The following is an 18,493-nucleotide window of genomic DNA, read 5'->3' as shown; positions in this document are numbered from 1 at the left end:
ATCTCCAACAATTGGTTATTCATTCAAAAACTGCTCAAACTTCTGATTCAGACGACTTTATCTTGTTTGAAACTTCATGTTTATCTTCAAACATGTCTGCATCTGTTTCTCATAATGTTGTTGTTACTTCTCCTATTACTACTTTTTCTTCTTGCAGTGATTGTTTTACCACCGAGAAGAATTTGTAGATTACCTACTCATTTTAAAGATTTTGTTATGTCATAATTTCTCTGCAATAGGGAACATGTGTAGTTGTCTTATTTTATTACCTAGAAGCAAGTTAGTAAGGCAAGAGATAAGGTGTACGTTAACTGGACTTAAGTGGTAACCGAGAGACTAAGCAAATAAAAGTACATTGAAAAACAACACCGCACGCTAGCATTGGGGAAACAGTTCACTGAACAAAGCGGGGCTCAGATGTTTGAAATACTTTGAAAGAAGAAGGCAAAAAACTGGCCATTAGCAATAGGCTGGATAAAATAAGATTACTAGAATCAAAAATGTACTTCAGCAGAGCGATGAGACCAAAAATAAACTACATAGGCCCTAACAAACCTGGTACATATGCAGTGACTAAGAAGTTTCTTCAGAGGGCTATGGTCTGGCCGAAGTCTGTCATTGCTATGCAAGATGATTAAGGAGCCACCAGACATAATGGGTTCCCAATCATCATGAATGTGAACCCACATTCTGGGGGAACTTATTAGGTCCAAAGGGATACATTTTGTTTAATTACAGAAATTGGAATTGTCTATTCTTTCGGTCTCAGCCGCTCTACAGTCACTTTATGCACAGCCTAATTAAATGTTTTGCTATGGAGTGTTTAACTTTAAGTGTTTTATTATTTTTGATAATCAACTTTATAGGATCTGTAACAACATTGAAATTCATTATTAGCAGATCATTAATCATTAAAAAAAGGCATGACAATGCATACAGTTGACAAGACAAGGGCCGGCCCATCGGGCTTGGCCATGGCAGTCCAGTCATTAAATACAATCGTACATAAAATAAAAGGAAGGCAGATCATCATAGTAGCAGCATATTAAACCATTTACCCCACACTTTACTAAAGTAGTCAGGGCATCCCCGAGCTTCGAATAGGGCTTCTTCCTGGATCCCACACCAGTCCACTCCCCTCCTCCATCCCTGTACAGAAGGTGCTTTAGCCTGGGACCAGTGCGCCGCTATGTCTCTTTTGGCCACCGCCACGGCTGTCCCCAAAAAAGAGCGTATCCGCCCTAGAGCCATCCAGGCCGTCAAACACCCCCAACAGCAGATATAACGGGTCGTGGGGAACCCGCCATCCCAGGGCCTGCGTGAGCTCTAGCTCCACCCCCCTCCAGACCGGCGCCAAAGCCGGACAGCACCATACAATGTGATAGAAATCGGCTGTCGCGCAGGCACATCGCGCGCATGCTGGGGAGGATCTCATCTGGGCCCAGAATAGACGGGTCGGGTGAGGTATGCCGCATGAAGGCAGTAGAGCTGGACCAGGCGTAACATGGAGGATGTGGTCAGGGTTTTGGGCGCCATAAGGGCATCCCTCCAATCCGCCTCCTCTAGGGGGCCCAGCCATCCCTCCCATCGAGCCCTGAGCTGATCCAGGGAAGCAGGACCATTGTTCACCAGTGACCAGTATATGTGGGACCCCCTCCCTAGGTTCCCCATCATCCTGGGCCTTCAGCGGGCTGAATTCTGGAAGGGAGACAGGGGGTGAGACATATGTATTAAGGGCGTGTCTGAGTTGTAGGTATTTATAGAGTTGGGAGTGGGGAAGGGTGTGGCGCTGCTGCAGGTCCGCAAAGGAACAAATGTGGTCCCCCACCCATACATCTCCGAGCAGTGAAATCCCGATGAGTTCCCAAAGTCTGAACCACTACAAGGACGAGACCTCCTGCATCCAGGACCCATGCCAGAGTGGCGTCTGCCGAGTGAGTTTCCGGTCCCACCTCGTACGCCAGGCCAGAACCACCATCCTGGTGACTGGGGGCAGAGTGTGTGGCACTGGGCTGCCATATAGAAACGCCTGGATCTGAGTGAAATCCGATGTGCTGAGTTCCACGCGGTATGCTGGGTCGGACCAGCCACCCGCAAACCAATCGTGGATCACGATGAGTTTCGTGGCCAGGTAATAGAGGTAGAGATTAGTAATCCCCATACCCCCGTCAAAGGGGGGCATACGACAGTGCTCCAGGGATAAACGTGATCTCCCTCCTCCCCAGAGAAACCGGGTGAGGGCACCGTCAAGTACGCGGAACCAACTACCCGGGAGGTGGATAGTAATGTTTTGCAGGATGTAAAGAAAACGGGGGAGGACCATCATTTTTAAGAGTGCACTCCTGCCCAGGGGGTTAAGGGGGAGGGTCTATCACCTCTTGAGATCCGCCTTCATCCTGACGACCAAAGGCATGATATTCAAAGCCCATTCGAGCTCTGGCAGAAGGATTACCCAAATGCCTAGATATTTGACCGATTGTCTCCTAAGGGGGATGTCTGTCTGCCTGCCAGTCAAAGCAGTCCCTGGAGGGGTGTAGGGGGACCAAAGTTGACTTCGCCGGATTGAGGCAGAGTCCAGAGACCCGCTCGAAAGCGGAAAGAACCTCCAGGCACCTGGGGCCAGAGCTGTCTGAGTCCGCCAAATAAAAGCAGAATGTCGTCCGCATATAGGGCTATCTTATCGACTTGGCTCAAGTCCCAGGCCCAACCCCGAATAAGTGGGTCCTGTTGGATGAGCGCCGCCAGGGGCTCCATCGCCAGCGCGAATAAGAGTGGCGAGAACGGACACCCCTGATGCGTTCCCCTCCGGATCGGGAATGCCTCGGAAAGCTCCCCATCAATGAGGACACGGGCTCTGGGGTTAGTGTAGAGAACCCTGATCAGATGGCGGAAGGGAGACCGAAACCCATCCGTTCCAGCACACCCTCCAGATAATCCCAGTCCACCGTATCGAAGGCCTTCTCAAAGTCTATGAAAAGCAGCGCCAAATACGGGGTTAGGCGACTGCGGTGGGCCAGGGCCAAGTGGAGGCGACGAATGCAGTGACGAGTGCCCCTAGCAGGCATGAACCCACATTGGTCAGGGTGTACCAGGTCCTGTAGGAGGGGTTGGAGTCTCTGAGCGAAGACGGTAGCGAAAATCTTGATCTCTGTGTTGATCATTGAGATTGGGCGGTAGTCCGCACAATTCAGGGAGGGTGGTTGTGTCTTTGGAATGACCACTATCGTGGCCACGTCAGATTCGGGTGGGAATGTCCCCGTCTCCGCCACATGGTGGAATAGATCCACCAAATGGGAGTCCAGAATATCCCGGAAGGCAGCGTAGTAGTCCTGAGGGTACCCATCGGGACCAGGCATTTTACCGGGGTGTAAGAGCGAAATAGCCTCCTGGATTTCCTGCAGACTGAAGGGCCGATCCAGAGCCTCAGCAGTTTCCGGAGAGAGACACGGCAGTTGAGTACCAGTCCTGTCCAGCAAATCAGCCAGAGGAGCGCCCAGGGGACGAGCAGTGTAGAGGGTCACATAGTAAGCAGCAAAAGTTTGCGCGATAGCTGAGGACGTCACTTGGAGAGCCCCGGTACCCGAACGGATCTCGGGGATAATACGGTTGACTTTGGGATAGGACACTAGGTTGTGGAGAAGCTTGCCATTCATATCACCCCACCCATAAATACGGGCAACCGATGAACGCCAAAGCATCTTAGCGGATTCCAGCGAGATCCGGCAAATCTCTTTGCGAACTGCTGCCAGTTGTCGAGAGGAATCCCCGTGGCCGCTAGTAAGCTGGGCTGTTTCCAGCTGTGCCGCCCGAGATTCCAGCTGGACAAGTCGGGCCTTTTGCTCAGACTGCTTCGCGTGGACCAGTCCCCTGACCACCCCCCGGATAACTGCTTCGCTATCCTCCCACAAGTCCCCGGCGAGGGAACCGAGCCCGTATTAGTGGAAAAATAGTGACGCAACTCCTAACCAAGTGACTCCACTATCGCAGAGTCCTGCAAGAACTAGGCGTTCAGCCACCAAGTCGCCCGTGGACCGGTCGGGGAGGACCCGAGACGGAGGGAGATGGCGGAGTTGTCCGAGATCCCCTTGGGCAGTATCGCGGCCCCAGAGACCAGCTGGCAGTCTGAGGCAGGCATCAGGAGAAGGTCAATTCGGGAGTGTGATGGGCTGCCGACGTGTGGGTGTATTGTTCCCCGCGGGGGTTCCAAACCCGCCACACGTTAGAGACGCAGAGCCTAGGACCAGCTTGAGAGGATCTTCGCGGAGGTGCAACGGGCTTCCGATGGGGACCCCGTCGTGTCACGCAGGGGCTGCAGGACAGCGTTTAAGTCCCCCCCTACCACCGTAAGACCCTGTGGGAAGGAGGAGATTACCTGTGTAAGGTGGTGAAGCGTTGGGGGCAGGAGTGTAGGGGGAATGTAGAGGTTAGGAGGTTCAGGGGGTGCCCATCAATGGTTCCCGAGACGGCCACATAGCGGCCCTGCGCATCAGTCTCAGCTTTAGCCAGGGTAAAGGGAAGCCCCTTCCTGAGTAAGATGGCCACCCCCCAGGAGCCCCGTGTAAAACCAGAGTGCCAGATCATGTCAAATCCGCAGGGAGCTAGGATGTTGCATTGTGTACCCAGGAGGTGCATCTCTTGGAGGAAGAGAATGTCCGGTGTGTGGCGGTGAGCAGCGCAAAGGACAGCCGTGTGCTTGATTCGGTCCAAGAGGCCATTGACATTCCAGGAAAGGATGTGGATAGGCCTAATGAGGGTGTAAGTCATCTAGAGGAATGGAATGTGGAGGGGCGGATGTCTATGTGGGACCTTGCCCAGCCCGAGGGGATCACCCACCCAGCTCTGGGCTCAGAAAAGGGGCCATGGAAATTGGTGATCTGCTTGTCAACTGTGGAAACCAAAAAAGGAGGGGACACGACTACCAATGGGAACCTTCGACGACGGCCCGTAGGCGCCCAAAAAAAATAAACTATTGGAAATAGGTCTGTAGGTGGCAGCGACAGATACTACCTGCTTTTCAAACTAATCAGCTTCTACCGGTATTTAGAGCGGGAGCACTGGTATGATTTGTGGAAAAATTGCTTTTAACCTCATAAACGTTTATCTTTTTAAACTGTGTCTAGTACTTTTAGCTTTAGGGGGTGCTTAAGATAGTATACTGTGTGTTTTACCTTTGTTGCCCACCCAGTTTCCGCCGCGTCCATTGTGGGCGTTTGTTAAGGAGGGTAAGGCTGAGGAGACCATCACTTCCGGGTCCATAGGAAGGAGGGTAGTGGTCTAGTTGCGCCGTCCTGCCTCTACTTAATGCATAGAGAACAACGGCCGCGCAGCGGACGCGCGCACCGGGCGCGGCAAAGGAAAGCCCGTCTGCGCCCGTCCGCGGCCAGACGGGGCTAGGGGCCCAAACCCCTGCCCAAATTCGCCTCGGGCCTCCCCTAAGAATATTATATTCTAAAGAACAGATAGAGCGGTTGCGCCCACCGGTGGTAGAGGCCTGTAAGCATAACATGTGGGTGGAACAGTTGCCTTTAAACTGCAAGGTCTGCCTATATAATCCGAGGGAAACGCTGAGGCAGGAAAATAAGGAGGTGACACCGTCTATGGTACAGATAAACTGCCGCTCCCTCAAGAAACATAAAATGGAAATCTTTGATCTCCTGATTAATCAACAGCCAGATGTACTGTTCTTAATGGAAACCTGGCTGGATGAGGAGTCAGCCACAGAGATCCTAGAAGCACTCCCCCAGAACTATGGGATATTAAGAGTCGACCGAGGCACACAACGGGGAGGGGGCATTGCTATGGTGCATAAACTTGAGGTGATGTGTACCTTAGAGGCAGTGAGCATTAGCAATAGTGAAGCAGGTTTTTTCTCAATCAAACCTGCACCTAGGCTGCCCATAAACGGCTTTCTGATTTACCGCCCACCAGGAGGATCACTACAATTTATAGAGAGCCTGACGGAAGTGGTCATGCAACCTGCCCTCCGTTATATTAGGCTCTTAATTTTAGGGGACCTTAATCTGCACTTTGAGAAGGTGGAGAACAAGGAAGCTCAAAGAGTGATTACATCGCTGGAATTACTTAAGCTTAAACTCCAATCTGGGGTCCCTACTCACCAAGCGGGTCATCTTCTGGATCCAATCTTTGCCAATTGGGATGAAGTGGTGGTTCAGTCCCCGATTAGGGTTCCATGGTCTGATCACTATCTACTTCAGTTCTCGACACCCGGCATGCCAAAAAGCCCTACGCAATGTAGACCAACGGCGCATAAACGGAGGCAATGGGGGAAATTCAAGGCTGATTTAGAGCTTGCCCTGAAGGAGGGATGCCCCCTGATGAGAGATAACCTGGATATGGCATGGAAGGAATACAAAGATTGGCTGACTGGCGCCCTAGATGGGGTCGCACCGTGGACAAACAACGCCCCGGCAAGGTGTACCAAGACAACGCGCTGGTTTAACGCGGACTTAAAAGCAGCGAAGTCCGCATGCAAAGGCTTAAAGCGCGTATGGCGTAAAAACTATGGTGAGCTGGCTAAGCAGGAATATAAGGACAGTATAAAAGGGTATCATCGCCTGATAAGGAGAACCAAGACAGAATTCCTAAAGAAAGAAATTGAGCGAGCAGAGAATTCAACTAAGGAGCTCTTCTCCATACATAAAGAGCTCACATCTTTCAACAGGACAGTGGCCCCAGATACCTATTCCAAAAAGATTTGTGAGGCGATCGCGGATCACTTTGTACAAAAGGTCGAAACCATATATAGGTCCTTTCCAAGGGGAGTGGAGGAGCTATCTTCAGGACAGGCTGGAGAAGTGAAGCCAAGGACCGATAGCTGCCTCAATAAGTTCATAATCTCGGACCTACAGGAGCTGATGAAAATAGCTTACAGCATCCAGTCAGGATCTCCAATGGATCCAGCCCGACCTAAGGTCTTTAGAAGTTCGTTTGAACTTCTGATAGGTCATATTGGTCGATTAGCAGAACTATCTTTCCAAGCAAGCTACATGCCACAGGACTGGAAAACAGCCCAAGTCATTCCGATCAAGAAGAAAGCTAATCTTGATCTCTCCCATCTGGACAACCGCCGCCCCATTTCGCTCCTGCCATATTGCGCTAAAGTGGTAGAGAAAGTTGTGAATGCTCAGATGATCAGACATATGGAGGAGGGTCAGTTTCTCCATCCCTCCCAGTCTGGTTTTAGAGCTAAACACTCCACGGAATCGGCTCTGCTTTTCTCCACGGAGCTGATGCGTGTGAGAGCAGATGAAGGACGGACGGCCACTTTGCTGCTACTTGATTTAAGTGCGGCATTTGATACCGTCTCACACCCTGTTCTCTTGGCCCGCCTAAGGGAGGCAGGGGTGGTAGGGCCAGCACATGAGTGGCTGCGCTCATTTCTTGCGGACAGAAGGGTTCAAGTCCACTGCCCTCCCTTTAAATCAGAGGTACGTTCACTAAAGCAAGGGGTTCCGCAGGGCTCTATTTTGAGCCCTACATTATTTAATCTATAAATGGAACCCCTGGCGAAAGTAGTAAAAGCCTATGGGGTGGATATTGTGTCCTATGCGGATGATACGCAATTGGTGGTGACACTATCCCAGCCCCCGAATGAGGCTGCAGCCAATTTCTCTGCCTGTCTAGTGGAACTAGAAGGTTGGATGAGTAACAACTACCTGCGCCTCAACGCAAGTAAAACTGAGCTTCTGTTGGTCGGGAAAGCACCATCCATCTAGTCGCCTGCATGGTGGCCATCCGAATTGGGGTCCACCCCTACCCACTCGAAGCAGGTGAAAAACCTGGGGGTCCGACTGGATAGCAATCTATCCTTTGAAGACCACACCAAATGAGTAGCCGGCAAATGCTATGGCATTTTAAAAAGCCTGCGGAAAACTTTGGACTTGCTTCCCGCTATGAGTAGGAAAACGCTCATTCATGCACTTGTCACCCCCCATGTAGATTATGGGAACTCATACATTGGTCTGAGCAAAATAGGATTGCAGCGACTTCAATGTGTGCAGAATACGGCCGCCAAGCTGGCACTGAATCTTTCCCGTAAATCTTCTGGGAACCGTGCCTTAGCCTCATTACACTGGCTGCCTGTTGAGGAACGAATTCTGTTTAAAACAATGTGCATGGCTCAGCGTATTGCTCAGGGAAAGGGGCCTATTTATCTGCAAAAGTTGCTGACCGTGTACCATCCTAAGCGGCTTTTGAGATCGTATGGGAGTATGCTGTTCCAGGTGCCACGTATCTATAGAGTGCGGATGGGCGGCCGCTCTTTCAGATACCTGGCCAGGAAACAGTGAAACGCGCTCCCGATTGAGCTGCGCATGGAACCATCTGAGAGGAGGTTCCGTCAGAAATTGAAAACCTACCTTTTCCCAACAAACTGAGGGATTCTTTCCCACTCCTGAACCCCCCTTAGCTCTGACTGGATAGATATTATTGCCTTTGGGTTCTGTTTCCACAGTGCAGGGACACACTGTTTTTAGTGTAACCAGGCGCTTTATAATTATTTTTTATTATTATTATGTATTATGCTTGTCAACTGTGGACCAATCATGGAGACATGGCTACCAAGGAGAGCTGCAACCAACGGCCTGTAGGCGGCTAAAAATTAACTGTCGCGGAACCAAGGGTCCCCTTCCCTCCCTTTCCCCTTTCCACCCCCCCCCCCCAACTCCCCCCACCCTACACTTCTGAAGTGGAAGCATCGGTCGCCCCAAAACCCCAACTACTAACTACCCCAGAAAGAGGTGATTCGCTACTCTAAAAGGGTTAGCAACAAACAGTCAGGAGCATGGTGAGTCGGACCCCCCCTCCATGTATACGGATGCATGGCCACGGTAGCTAAACGGAGTGGATAACAAAAAGGTCAGGATGGTTCAGATCCAGGATTGCAATAAGGTAAACCCTGGCCGGGTCGTCCAGGGGAGCCAGGTAGAGCCCCGTTCACAGGGACGGGAATAGGCCCACTGTATCGGGTCCTGAAGGGTGAAATGAAGATACCCAACTTATAACACGCATCACACCCCCTCCTCCCCACCAGAGCCACGGATCACGGGGCTCTGAGACAGGTCCGAGTCTGATAGGGCCCTTCGCCGAGTGACGTCTGATCCTGGGGCGCTACCCATATCGATAAGTGAAGACACCAGAGTAGGGGAGGAGGCCCTTTGGCTCGAGGTTTAAATCGGGGAGCGCCGGGACTATGCCCCCGGCGACAGAGTCCCCCCCCCAGCAGTTGCCTCGTCTTCTAGATCCAGTTCGGCGCCGCTGCGCCTTGGGTGCCTCCTGGCCAGGCTGGGTCGTTGCTTTCCAGGCAGGGGAGGGGGACGCACCAGGTAGGAGGGGCCGTTCCTCTGTGAGCCAGGTCCACGCCTGTGGGGTGTCAAAGAAAAATGTTTTGTCCTGGTAAAACACCTTAAGGCGAGCCGGTAAGAGGAGTCCATATCGGAGGCCCATGGCCCTAACTTTAAGTGTTTTTTAAAGTTGTATTAATGATACTCCGGCTGAATGAAGCTTATGATGAAACGACTACTAATCTCTGAATCCCGATAATTTTGCCTGCCTTGCGCTCCAAATGTGTTGGTTAAAATGGATGAGGCCTATTTATTTGTAGCTGTCTGTACATTTTGCCTCAGATGCACCGTAGGAGAGTAGGGTCTGCTTTTCTATGGTCACCCCAATTTTTGCTTTTTGCTTCACTGGTTTTCGACTTAATGTGGCTGTGGGCCTGCTAATCGGACCCACAGCCTGCTGTTCTCTCTCTAAATTCAACACCATGTACTTTAGGTACATCACCAATTGGGTATTGGGTCACCTTATGAGCCCCTGTACAGTGTACTATAGGTACCCGGGGCATAGGTGCATCCAAGGCCTACCAGGGGCTGCAGCATATCTTTTGCCACCCCTACCAGAGCCTCAGCATCACAAAATGGATGCTGCTGCCACAGACACTGGTCTGGCCTCCTGCTGCTGACCGAAACTCCGGCAGGGGAGGCCTGGACAAAAGGTTTCCTGTCACAGGGAGGTGTTACACCACCTCAGAAAGGAGATAGTGGATTGAGGCAGGCAGGGCGAGTGAAAGTAGTCACTGCCTGGGGCGCACAAGGCGTCCCATGCATAGCCCAGTTCAAACCGGTGCTGGGGCAAAGGGAAAGGGGTGTAACCACGCCCTTCCTGGGTCCCACCCATAGGAGGTACCTAGCAGGTAATCCAGCCCCTTGATTTGGAATAAAGGTAGGAGCTGTGTCCATAGACTTTAGATAATCCTGACTGAAACTTTGATACATAACTCTGGACCCTTCGACATCCTACTCGACGTAGAAGACTGAAGAATCTCCCTTGTGGTCAAGGAGTGACCACCCTGTACAAGCAGGCACCATCAAGTGCCCAACGGTTTGCTTTGTTGCAGCTCCCGCCGGAGCTCGAGCGACAGAGATCGACAAGAACCGGATTCCCAGACATCCAATAGCCCGATCCACAGCCCCAGCAAAGCGGAGACCCGTTGAGGCGACGTGGGACCGGCCATCTTGAAAAGACTGCAAAGTGCTTCCCGTGCAGCTCCCGAGGCACCCTCGAAGCTGTGCATTGGGGACTGAGAAGCCCCAGCCCCGAACAGCTTTTGCACCGAAGATCACCTCTCCACACTCACCGAGTGCTGCGTGGGGCCCTTTTGCATTTTCCTGCTCGACGCATCTGTCCGGTTACTTGCCCGTTGGCTAGTGGCCTCTGTGACGACGAACTTTCGAATTTACACCGCTGGCCTGGTTGCTCCAGAATGGCCCTTGCTCCCCTGAAAAGGAGCAGCCCATCAGATCTTGCTGATCTGATCCAGAAGCCATCTTCGATTCCTGCGTGGGTTGCCTTTGCCAAGGCCTGTTGACTCCAATCCGGAAGCCAACACCGCCGACAGCCAGAGCCTTCGTGGGACAGCTCGTGTTCAACTCCTGGCCATCGTCGATGCCCCCGGGTCCACGTGGCAGCGGAGACAAGCTTCTCGACAACTACCTGATTGTGCCCGACATCGCCTGGTTTCTTCCTGGTCACTGGCTAGTGACCCAGACTTTGTCCCCTATGCTTTTAGGTACTCTACATCTTCGATCCAACTGGACTCTTCTCTCCTGGCCGCCTGCAGCATCTTCATCTCCAGGCTCCATAGAACTCCACGACGAAACCAGACACACTTTGGCACCTATGCACCCGCTTCCTGTGGGTGAGGTAACGAGAAAACACTGGTGCTCCCGTAGTGGTTTACACCCCTAGTGTCCTAGTTTTAAGTGGGTAAGTTCTAGTCCAGTCGGAAGACCTCCAAAACAGTAACTTTGTAACTTTTACGCACCATTGACTTTGCATTGGTGCACGCGTGCACTTTAGACACTGCACCCGTATCCTGTGGGCCGCCCCAGTCCTAACTACTGTTAGTCCAGTGTAGTCCCAGCAATTCTCAAGGCCCTAGGCCTTACCATTGTTCGTGACGTGGTTCTTATACCACTATTTTAATATATGGTTTGAATGGCCACAGGCCCTATCCATAACTGTGCAACTTTTGTATGTTTAACTGTGCTTTTGTTTAAACGCTTGTGCCTCTGTCCTCCTAAAGAGTACAGAGGATTATTCTTGTAATAAATACATATATTTTTATAATATATAACTTATGTGGTGTCCTTTCATTTGGTATTAAAAGGATTGCAAATGGTAAAACAGCTGGCTTCACATGCCCTCTTGAGTTAAGCCTAAGACTGCTTAGGTCCATGCTACCCCTAGGATAGCTGGTCTATAAGGTTGACTTACAACCACCCACCATAAGGGTTGTTTGGACTGATACAAGGTGCTCACTAGAATAGTGAACATCATACATCAGGCCAACTTCTCACATGCACCATAGTCACTTTATGTACATTCAAGTGGAATATGTTGTTTTGAAAAAAAATGTATCCTAGACATTTTTAATGTAATATTAGGATTTGAATGTTATGCTGTGGAGGTCTCAATGTACTTTAAGGAACTAACTGCACATGCTTAATTTGCTTATGCTTCTTTGAAAGTATGTATTTTGGCTAACATTTTATGCGGATCTCTTTGGAATTCCATAACATAAATAAAATAAACATTAACTTATTAGCTCCTTTTAAATAGGGACATTGGAAGGTACGCTTGTTCTAGACACCTTGAGAGAATCTGTAGCAAAATTCACCTTCAAAAAACAAAAATGGGTTTGCTGTCTTACCATCCAATTTTTTGTTTCTGTCCTCGTAGGTAAAGAGGGTATGTTACATGCCAGGACCCTCTGGAGGGATTTACAAACTTGTAATAATCCATAATCTATTACTAAAACTGGATTTTAGACAATTGTGGAACCTTAAGTAAAGACAATACACTTGAATTTGAAATTATAAAACGAAAACCAATGAATGTTCGAAAGTCTCCTATGTTTGCATTCTTCCTGGACTATTTGTTCACCTCTGATTATGCATGTCAAAATGGCCTAGAGGTCAAGGTAGCCTGTTCGAATAGTTTCACCTTCCTAGTAGCAGCAATTAATGCACTACATAATGAAACCGAGTTTTAGGTTAAAACAGGGAAGTGGGACTGTAAGAAAACATTGACTAGTCACAAGTTAAAGAAGGTTTGAATGAAAATATAAGATATGAATTTACATAACCTGTTTATTGACTCCCCTTTAGTTGCCCCTGTTCTCTTAGAGCCTACCACAATCGCTGCATAGGAGGCCCTCCCACAGCACAACTCCCTTAAGGTCATACCTTGCAACATTATTGGCATAAATCTACACTTAATGACCCTGGGTGGTGTCATTTTATTAACTGAAAGATTTGTTAATATCCAAGAAATGTGGAAACACCAATCATAGTTGCGGAGGGGTTCTCAAACTACAGTACTGAACCTAGCCCCAATAATAAAGTTGTCTTTTAGGTAAGCTTGAATTTAGGTCTGCGTTTCAGTTTGCCAATTTATGACTTCTATAAACAGAAGAAATAACAAATGCAAAGGTATATCAAGCTTACTCACCCTTGATTGGTTATTAATTATGCGCTTTACTCTAGGTACATGGTTTTAATATCACCTTTGACTCTTTCAAGTTACGGGACACTCCATTACTATCAAATCCCCATTTATATGGACGTCCTTTATGGGTCACAGCTGCAACCCCTGACTTGACCCTTGCATCCCCTGGCACTACTTTTGCTACTGCTGGCTCCAAAAAGTTTCAAAAAGTGGGGGTGGTGATGGACAGAGTATCTGAATTAAACAGAACACTCGTACCCAGTCAAAAGATCAGGGCTTGATCCATCACCGTTTTTTAGCTCACTGCACCATCCCAGCTAAGAACCTGGCTACATGCAAATTAGTCTGACCCTGGCCCAGTGCATCATGGGAACAGGGCAGACCAAACTACCAAGCCAATTCTTTACTGGAAAGGAAACAAGCTTCCGGGGACCGGTTTCTGGCATTTCAGCCGTCTTCGGCCCGGCTTGCTTGAATCCTGATGGTGCAATGAGCAAGGGACTCACATCTGAGTATACCCTTCCACGCTTAGGGTGGACAAAATAATTTACAACAAGGGGTGGTGATGGACAGAGTCTCTGAATTAAGCAGAGTACTCTCACCCAGTCAAGAGATCAGGGCTAGATCCAACACCGTTTTTTAGCTCATTGCACCATCCCAGTTTCAGAACCTGGCTGTATGCAAATTAGTCTGTCCCTGGCCCAGTGCATCATGGGAACAGGGCAGACCAAACTACCAAGCCAATTCTTTACTGGAAAGGAAACAAGCTTCCGGGGACCGGTTTCTGGCATTGCAGCCGTCTTCGGCCCGGCTTGCTTGAATCCTGATGGTGCAGTGAGCAAGGGACTCACATCTGAGTATTCCCTGCCACACTTGTGGTGGCTAAAACGATTCACGTCCCCGGAAGCTTGTTTCCTTTCCAGTAAAGAATTGGCTTGGTAGTTTGGTCTGCCCTGTTCCCATGATGCACTGGGCCAGGGACAGACTAATTTGCATGTAGCCAGGTTCTGAACTGGGATGGTGTAGTGGCTAAAAAACAGTGATGGATCAAGCCCTGATCTTTTGACTGGGTATGAGTGTTCTGTTTAATTCAGATGCTCTGTCCATCACCACCCCCTTTCATGAATCGGCTCCAAAAAGTGGCAAAACCAATGCGAGGAACACAAATGCAGCTCGTTTTTATGGACGTTAGTTGGGGATCCACTCCTTACTTCTGTCAATTTTGAATTACACTAACAGTGAACGTTTCATTATTCACTATTGGTGTAATGAAGAATCAGTTACAAGTAGCAGAAATATGCCCAACCCTGGCAGCCGAGGGAAGTAAAGTGCTTATATAATGTACGCTATGCATGTGCTAGTGGATGAGTGTGTGTTTAGGTGAGAACGAATATGTTTATGCTTGAACGTGTATGTGTGATGTGTATGTCTGAGCACGTGTGTGTGCATAAAAGTAAACATTAAATAGCATGTGATGGCACTTCCACTAAACCTACCGCTTGGGTTAAATGACATTCTTGCCCGTTTAAGAAAAAGAATATAGAAGCACATCAACTGGCGACTACTGTTAACTTTGATGGCAATCCTTGCCCAGTTTTCAAGAAGGGCCAGTGCACTACATGCTGCTTTGTCTAAGAGACTGGATGGAAATTCTGTATCGACACTGCAGTCCTACAAATACCAGAGAGAGATCATGTACCCTTCGTTTTAAGATTGAATAGGAAGCCCCTAGCCCCTAACAATGTTGATCTTACTAGCCAATACAATTTTTTTTCTGGTAAACAACCATCAAAAAGCAACGTGAGAATCCATAACCGACTGATACTCTACCACTCATGACACTACTGTTCCGTACTTGGAACCCGCTTCTAATACAGCACAGAAAAACTCTGATCTAGTGAGGGTTCAAGATTCTGATTAAATCACCAATACATTTTCTTTAGCCACACAACCAAGGACAAATCTAGCCTTCTCCACAAGGGTTGAGATGAAACATCACAAAACAATACCAAAGGGGATACCAAGTACTGCTTGTGGGAAATGTATCAACTCAACTGCATTACATCATTTTTCTCATTTGTGTTTTTTTTCGTCTCTGGCAGCACAGTGCCTTTGGCATTTTCCATAAGCATTTTAATTGCTGAAAAGGGATGTGTAAATAAGTAACAGCTCAAGAAGCACTTGAGTCTGGGGATCCCACATGATTTTCTTCAACATCTACTCCACCCAATCCAGACCACAGTGCAACTCTTTTCAATATTGGCTCTACCTCCAAAAAACATTAGGTCCATATCAAATCCCTCTTTGGCCCCTCAACCATAATTAAAATACGGCCCTACTTCCAGGTCAACTGTCAGTTTCAGCATGACCCCTTTCCTGCTCCCTTTTGCTTTGGCATACGTTCAGTTTTTCTCCATCTTACTCCTCTAGATAGTTACCAATTTAATCACACCATCTTCATCCTAGCCTATTCTAAATCTTGCAAAAATCTCTTTCCTTCATCCCAGACAAGTATTAGTCTGTCTCCACCCGACTACCCCCGCCTCAGTCCTCCCACATCTTAAACCAAAGAAATCAATTAAACCCTTCAGTGCTGCGCGAATTCCTCTGCGGTGCTGAAGGTTCTAAAGAACCTATGGACTCATGACGGAACGGTTCCGTCATGAGCACAGGCCAACCGACGCTCATGACGGAACCGTTCCGTCATGAGCACCGAAGGGGTTAAAAGGGGTATGCCATTACTTCCAGAACAATTAATACAGCAGTGCCTTGACTCGTAAATAGAATGAAACCTAAGAGTTGCTATGCAAATATTAACTGGTAGCCAGTTCAAACTGAAAACTAAATTCTCAAAAAGAAAAAAGACACTCAAAATGACCTAATGATTTTTTTTTAACTTTGATTTTGTTAACTAAGTAGGAGGGAGAGTGAGAGTGTGCCACCCTTCTACATAACTAGATATCTTCCAAGGAAAAATGGCTATAAAAATAAAACTAGAAAAAAATACACTGAGCTGGAGGGCACTGGCCACCTCTTATGAATAAAACGGTAGCAGCCACCAACTAAACCCAAAGAGTCCTGAATGACCACGAGTTCTCTTATAGGCACAACAAACATGATTTAAAAAACATAATAATAATGTTCCTAGGTCAGTGTAGTAGATACTGATAAAGCGGCGCGTTTCGGGAATCTCTCGCGAATGAGGCCTGCAAAAAATATTGAGTTAGGCCAAAAAAAAAAGTGAAACATTTTGCTCCATCGTTATATTATGAAACTGTGAATGGAGACGGTTTATTACTTAAACATTTTCCAGGGCTGCTCTTAACTACCTGACGCCTGAATGTGGTGCGATCCGAGGCTCACACTCACAGATGCCTATCCCCAACTTATCTCCTGAACCGTGTGCAGGAATCCCCACGTGGCAATACAAAGCAATTATAATGGATGTACACTACACAGAAACCCATAGCATTAAGCCAGGTAGGTTTGTTGCTATGCCAACCGTGAGTCCTTCAGATGTCCAAAGACGATCACTAGACTGACTGATTGGTATAAGAGAGAGAACTCAGTCTAAAAGCAAACAGCTGCACAATTAGCAGTATTTGAATGGCGCATTATACGTGGCTCATTTAACGGTACACCTGAGCAGAAGATCATTTTCCGATAGACCTCACAGGAAACTACTTTGGCTCAGTCTCTTGCCCACTTCACCTTGACGTCACCTTGACCGTTAGGGGAGACAGAGCGCAGAATGCTGCCTTGCAGCCTGCGCGCACTCTAGCGCCTCGTCTTGTCACCTAAGATCTCACGGCACTGACTTAAAGGAGGCTCGCAAGAGTCAAGTTCAAGATAGTCAACGGTTCTGACCATTCCCAGTGTGGTCCGGGTGCCCATGGGCATCAAGGTGCAGTACGGGCTGCCTTCCGTGGAAGACCCTCCCTGCTCCCTTCACTCCCCCCACCCTGTGGGATACTACGCGGGAGAAGTCACCCTCACCTGGAGGCGGCCGGCTGACACACAGTAGGACACCATTTTGTTCACTGACAAAGATGAGGGTCGCCTGAAGGTGCCGTCACGAGCGGTAGCTTCTTAAAGGCTCGGTTGGGAGGCGGGGCTTACAACTCTAATGAGCGTGCGCCCGCAGAGGAAGAGTACTACGCGCTGTCCGTGTTCTAACGCCTGACCCAGTAATGCTTTCGAGTTAGAAAACTGTTTTAAAACGTGTTTGTGCACATTTGAAATGAACAGGAAATCTAAAGTGATGGCTTGTTTATTCGTTTGAAAGAACAGCCCTTGAGCACGTGGGTGATTGACGTGTAGAGGTAACAGAAGGACAAGGACGACGAAGGTTGCGGAAATAGAGGCTAAGGCTGTGACATTAGTCATGGGCATAAAAAGAGGCCACACTAGTGGCGGATTGGAAGACAGACTTCTCACTCTAACAACCAATCGAATCAGCACAATCGTAGAGAAGAGCGGCGGCCATCTTTGAGTGGTGATCTTTGACTGGTTCCTGCACCAAAACTAAGGGAGGACTCACCTGTCTCATTAAAATCAAGATAATGTTTCGAACTAATGACAATCAAGAAAATGTGCCTAACTTAACTCTAGCTAAAGAATGCCCCCCCAATAGGATTTAGTTTTAAGCCCCACTGCTAATCCATTGGTCATGTTGATTGATCAGCAAACACCAGTTAGGGCAAGAATAGATTACAATCTTGCCTATATTATATCATTCTCATACTGTTGTGATTGAATTGCCCCCTCTCCTTTGTTTCAAAGTATAATATTGCCCATGTTATGGATGTATAGTTGTGATTTGATCGCCCCTCCCTCTTTCCCTTGTCCCTACTACTACTACAATAGATAGGGTGACCAGACGTCCCCGTTTTCCCAGGATGGTCCCCGTTTTTGGAGAAGTGTCCCCGTGTCCCGACACTTTTTTCCAAGTGACTCCAATGTCCCTGTTTTCAAACAGTGTCCGGGTTAAACACAGAAATGTCCGTTTTCATTGTTCCGGTTGAGCATGCGCGTGCATGCTCTCTTTTTTGGCAAATAAATTCCTTAAAAGTGTAAATGTAATAAAAAGTACTAATGCTGCTGCGTAAGGGAGGGGGGTGCCAATAAAAGACCTTGTTGTCTGTAATGCTTCATCTCGGTCTGTGGAAGGAGCTGTAGCTCATGGTATTGACCTTTATGTAACCCACTCGTCTATGTTAAGAACACTTTGCAGACAAGTAGATTTGGTTCAAGTAAGTTCTTTAATGAATTCACCAACACAGGCTCCTTGAAGGCGGAGCGCAGGGTATGAGGCTGCTCCGTGAGCCACCAGCTGTCAACGGTCAAAGAGGCCAGTTGACAGCACAGGTGGGACTGTGTCCCCACAGGGACACAGGAATGCATAACAATTATGGTGTCCTAGCAGGGACAGAGGAATGCAAGTCACAACACATCCTCCCCCGTA

General features: G+C 48.5%; 1 protein-coding gene across 1 annotated transcript in view; it reads right to left on the bottom strand.

Annotated features, from left to right (window-relative positions):
• Positions 1-17,395, bottom strand: part of ACO2 (aconitase 2) — a 352,074-nt gene extending 334,679 nt beyond the window's left edge. The window contains exon 1 of the mRNA XM_078683141.1: positions 17,026-17,395. Coding sequence (XP_078539267.1) covers positions 17,026-17,061 — 36 coding nt within the window. The 5' untranslated portion in view covers positions 17,062-17,395. The remainder of the gene's footprint in view (positions 1-17,025) is intronic.
• Between the last annotated feature and the right edge of the window lie 1,098 nt (positions 17,396-18,493).

This window comes from Lissotriton helveticus, chromosome 1_1 (genome assembly GCF_964261635.1).
Source record: "Lissotriton helveticus chromosome 1_1, aLisHel1.1, whole genome shotgun sequence".
Taxonomy (NCBI): Eukaryota; Metazoa; Chordata; class Amphibia; order Caudata; family Salamandridae; genus Lissotriton; species Lissotriton helveticus.
Note: the sequence above shows the minus strand (reverse complement) of the source record. Positions and strands in the feature narration are given on the sequence as shown.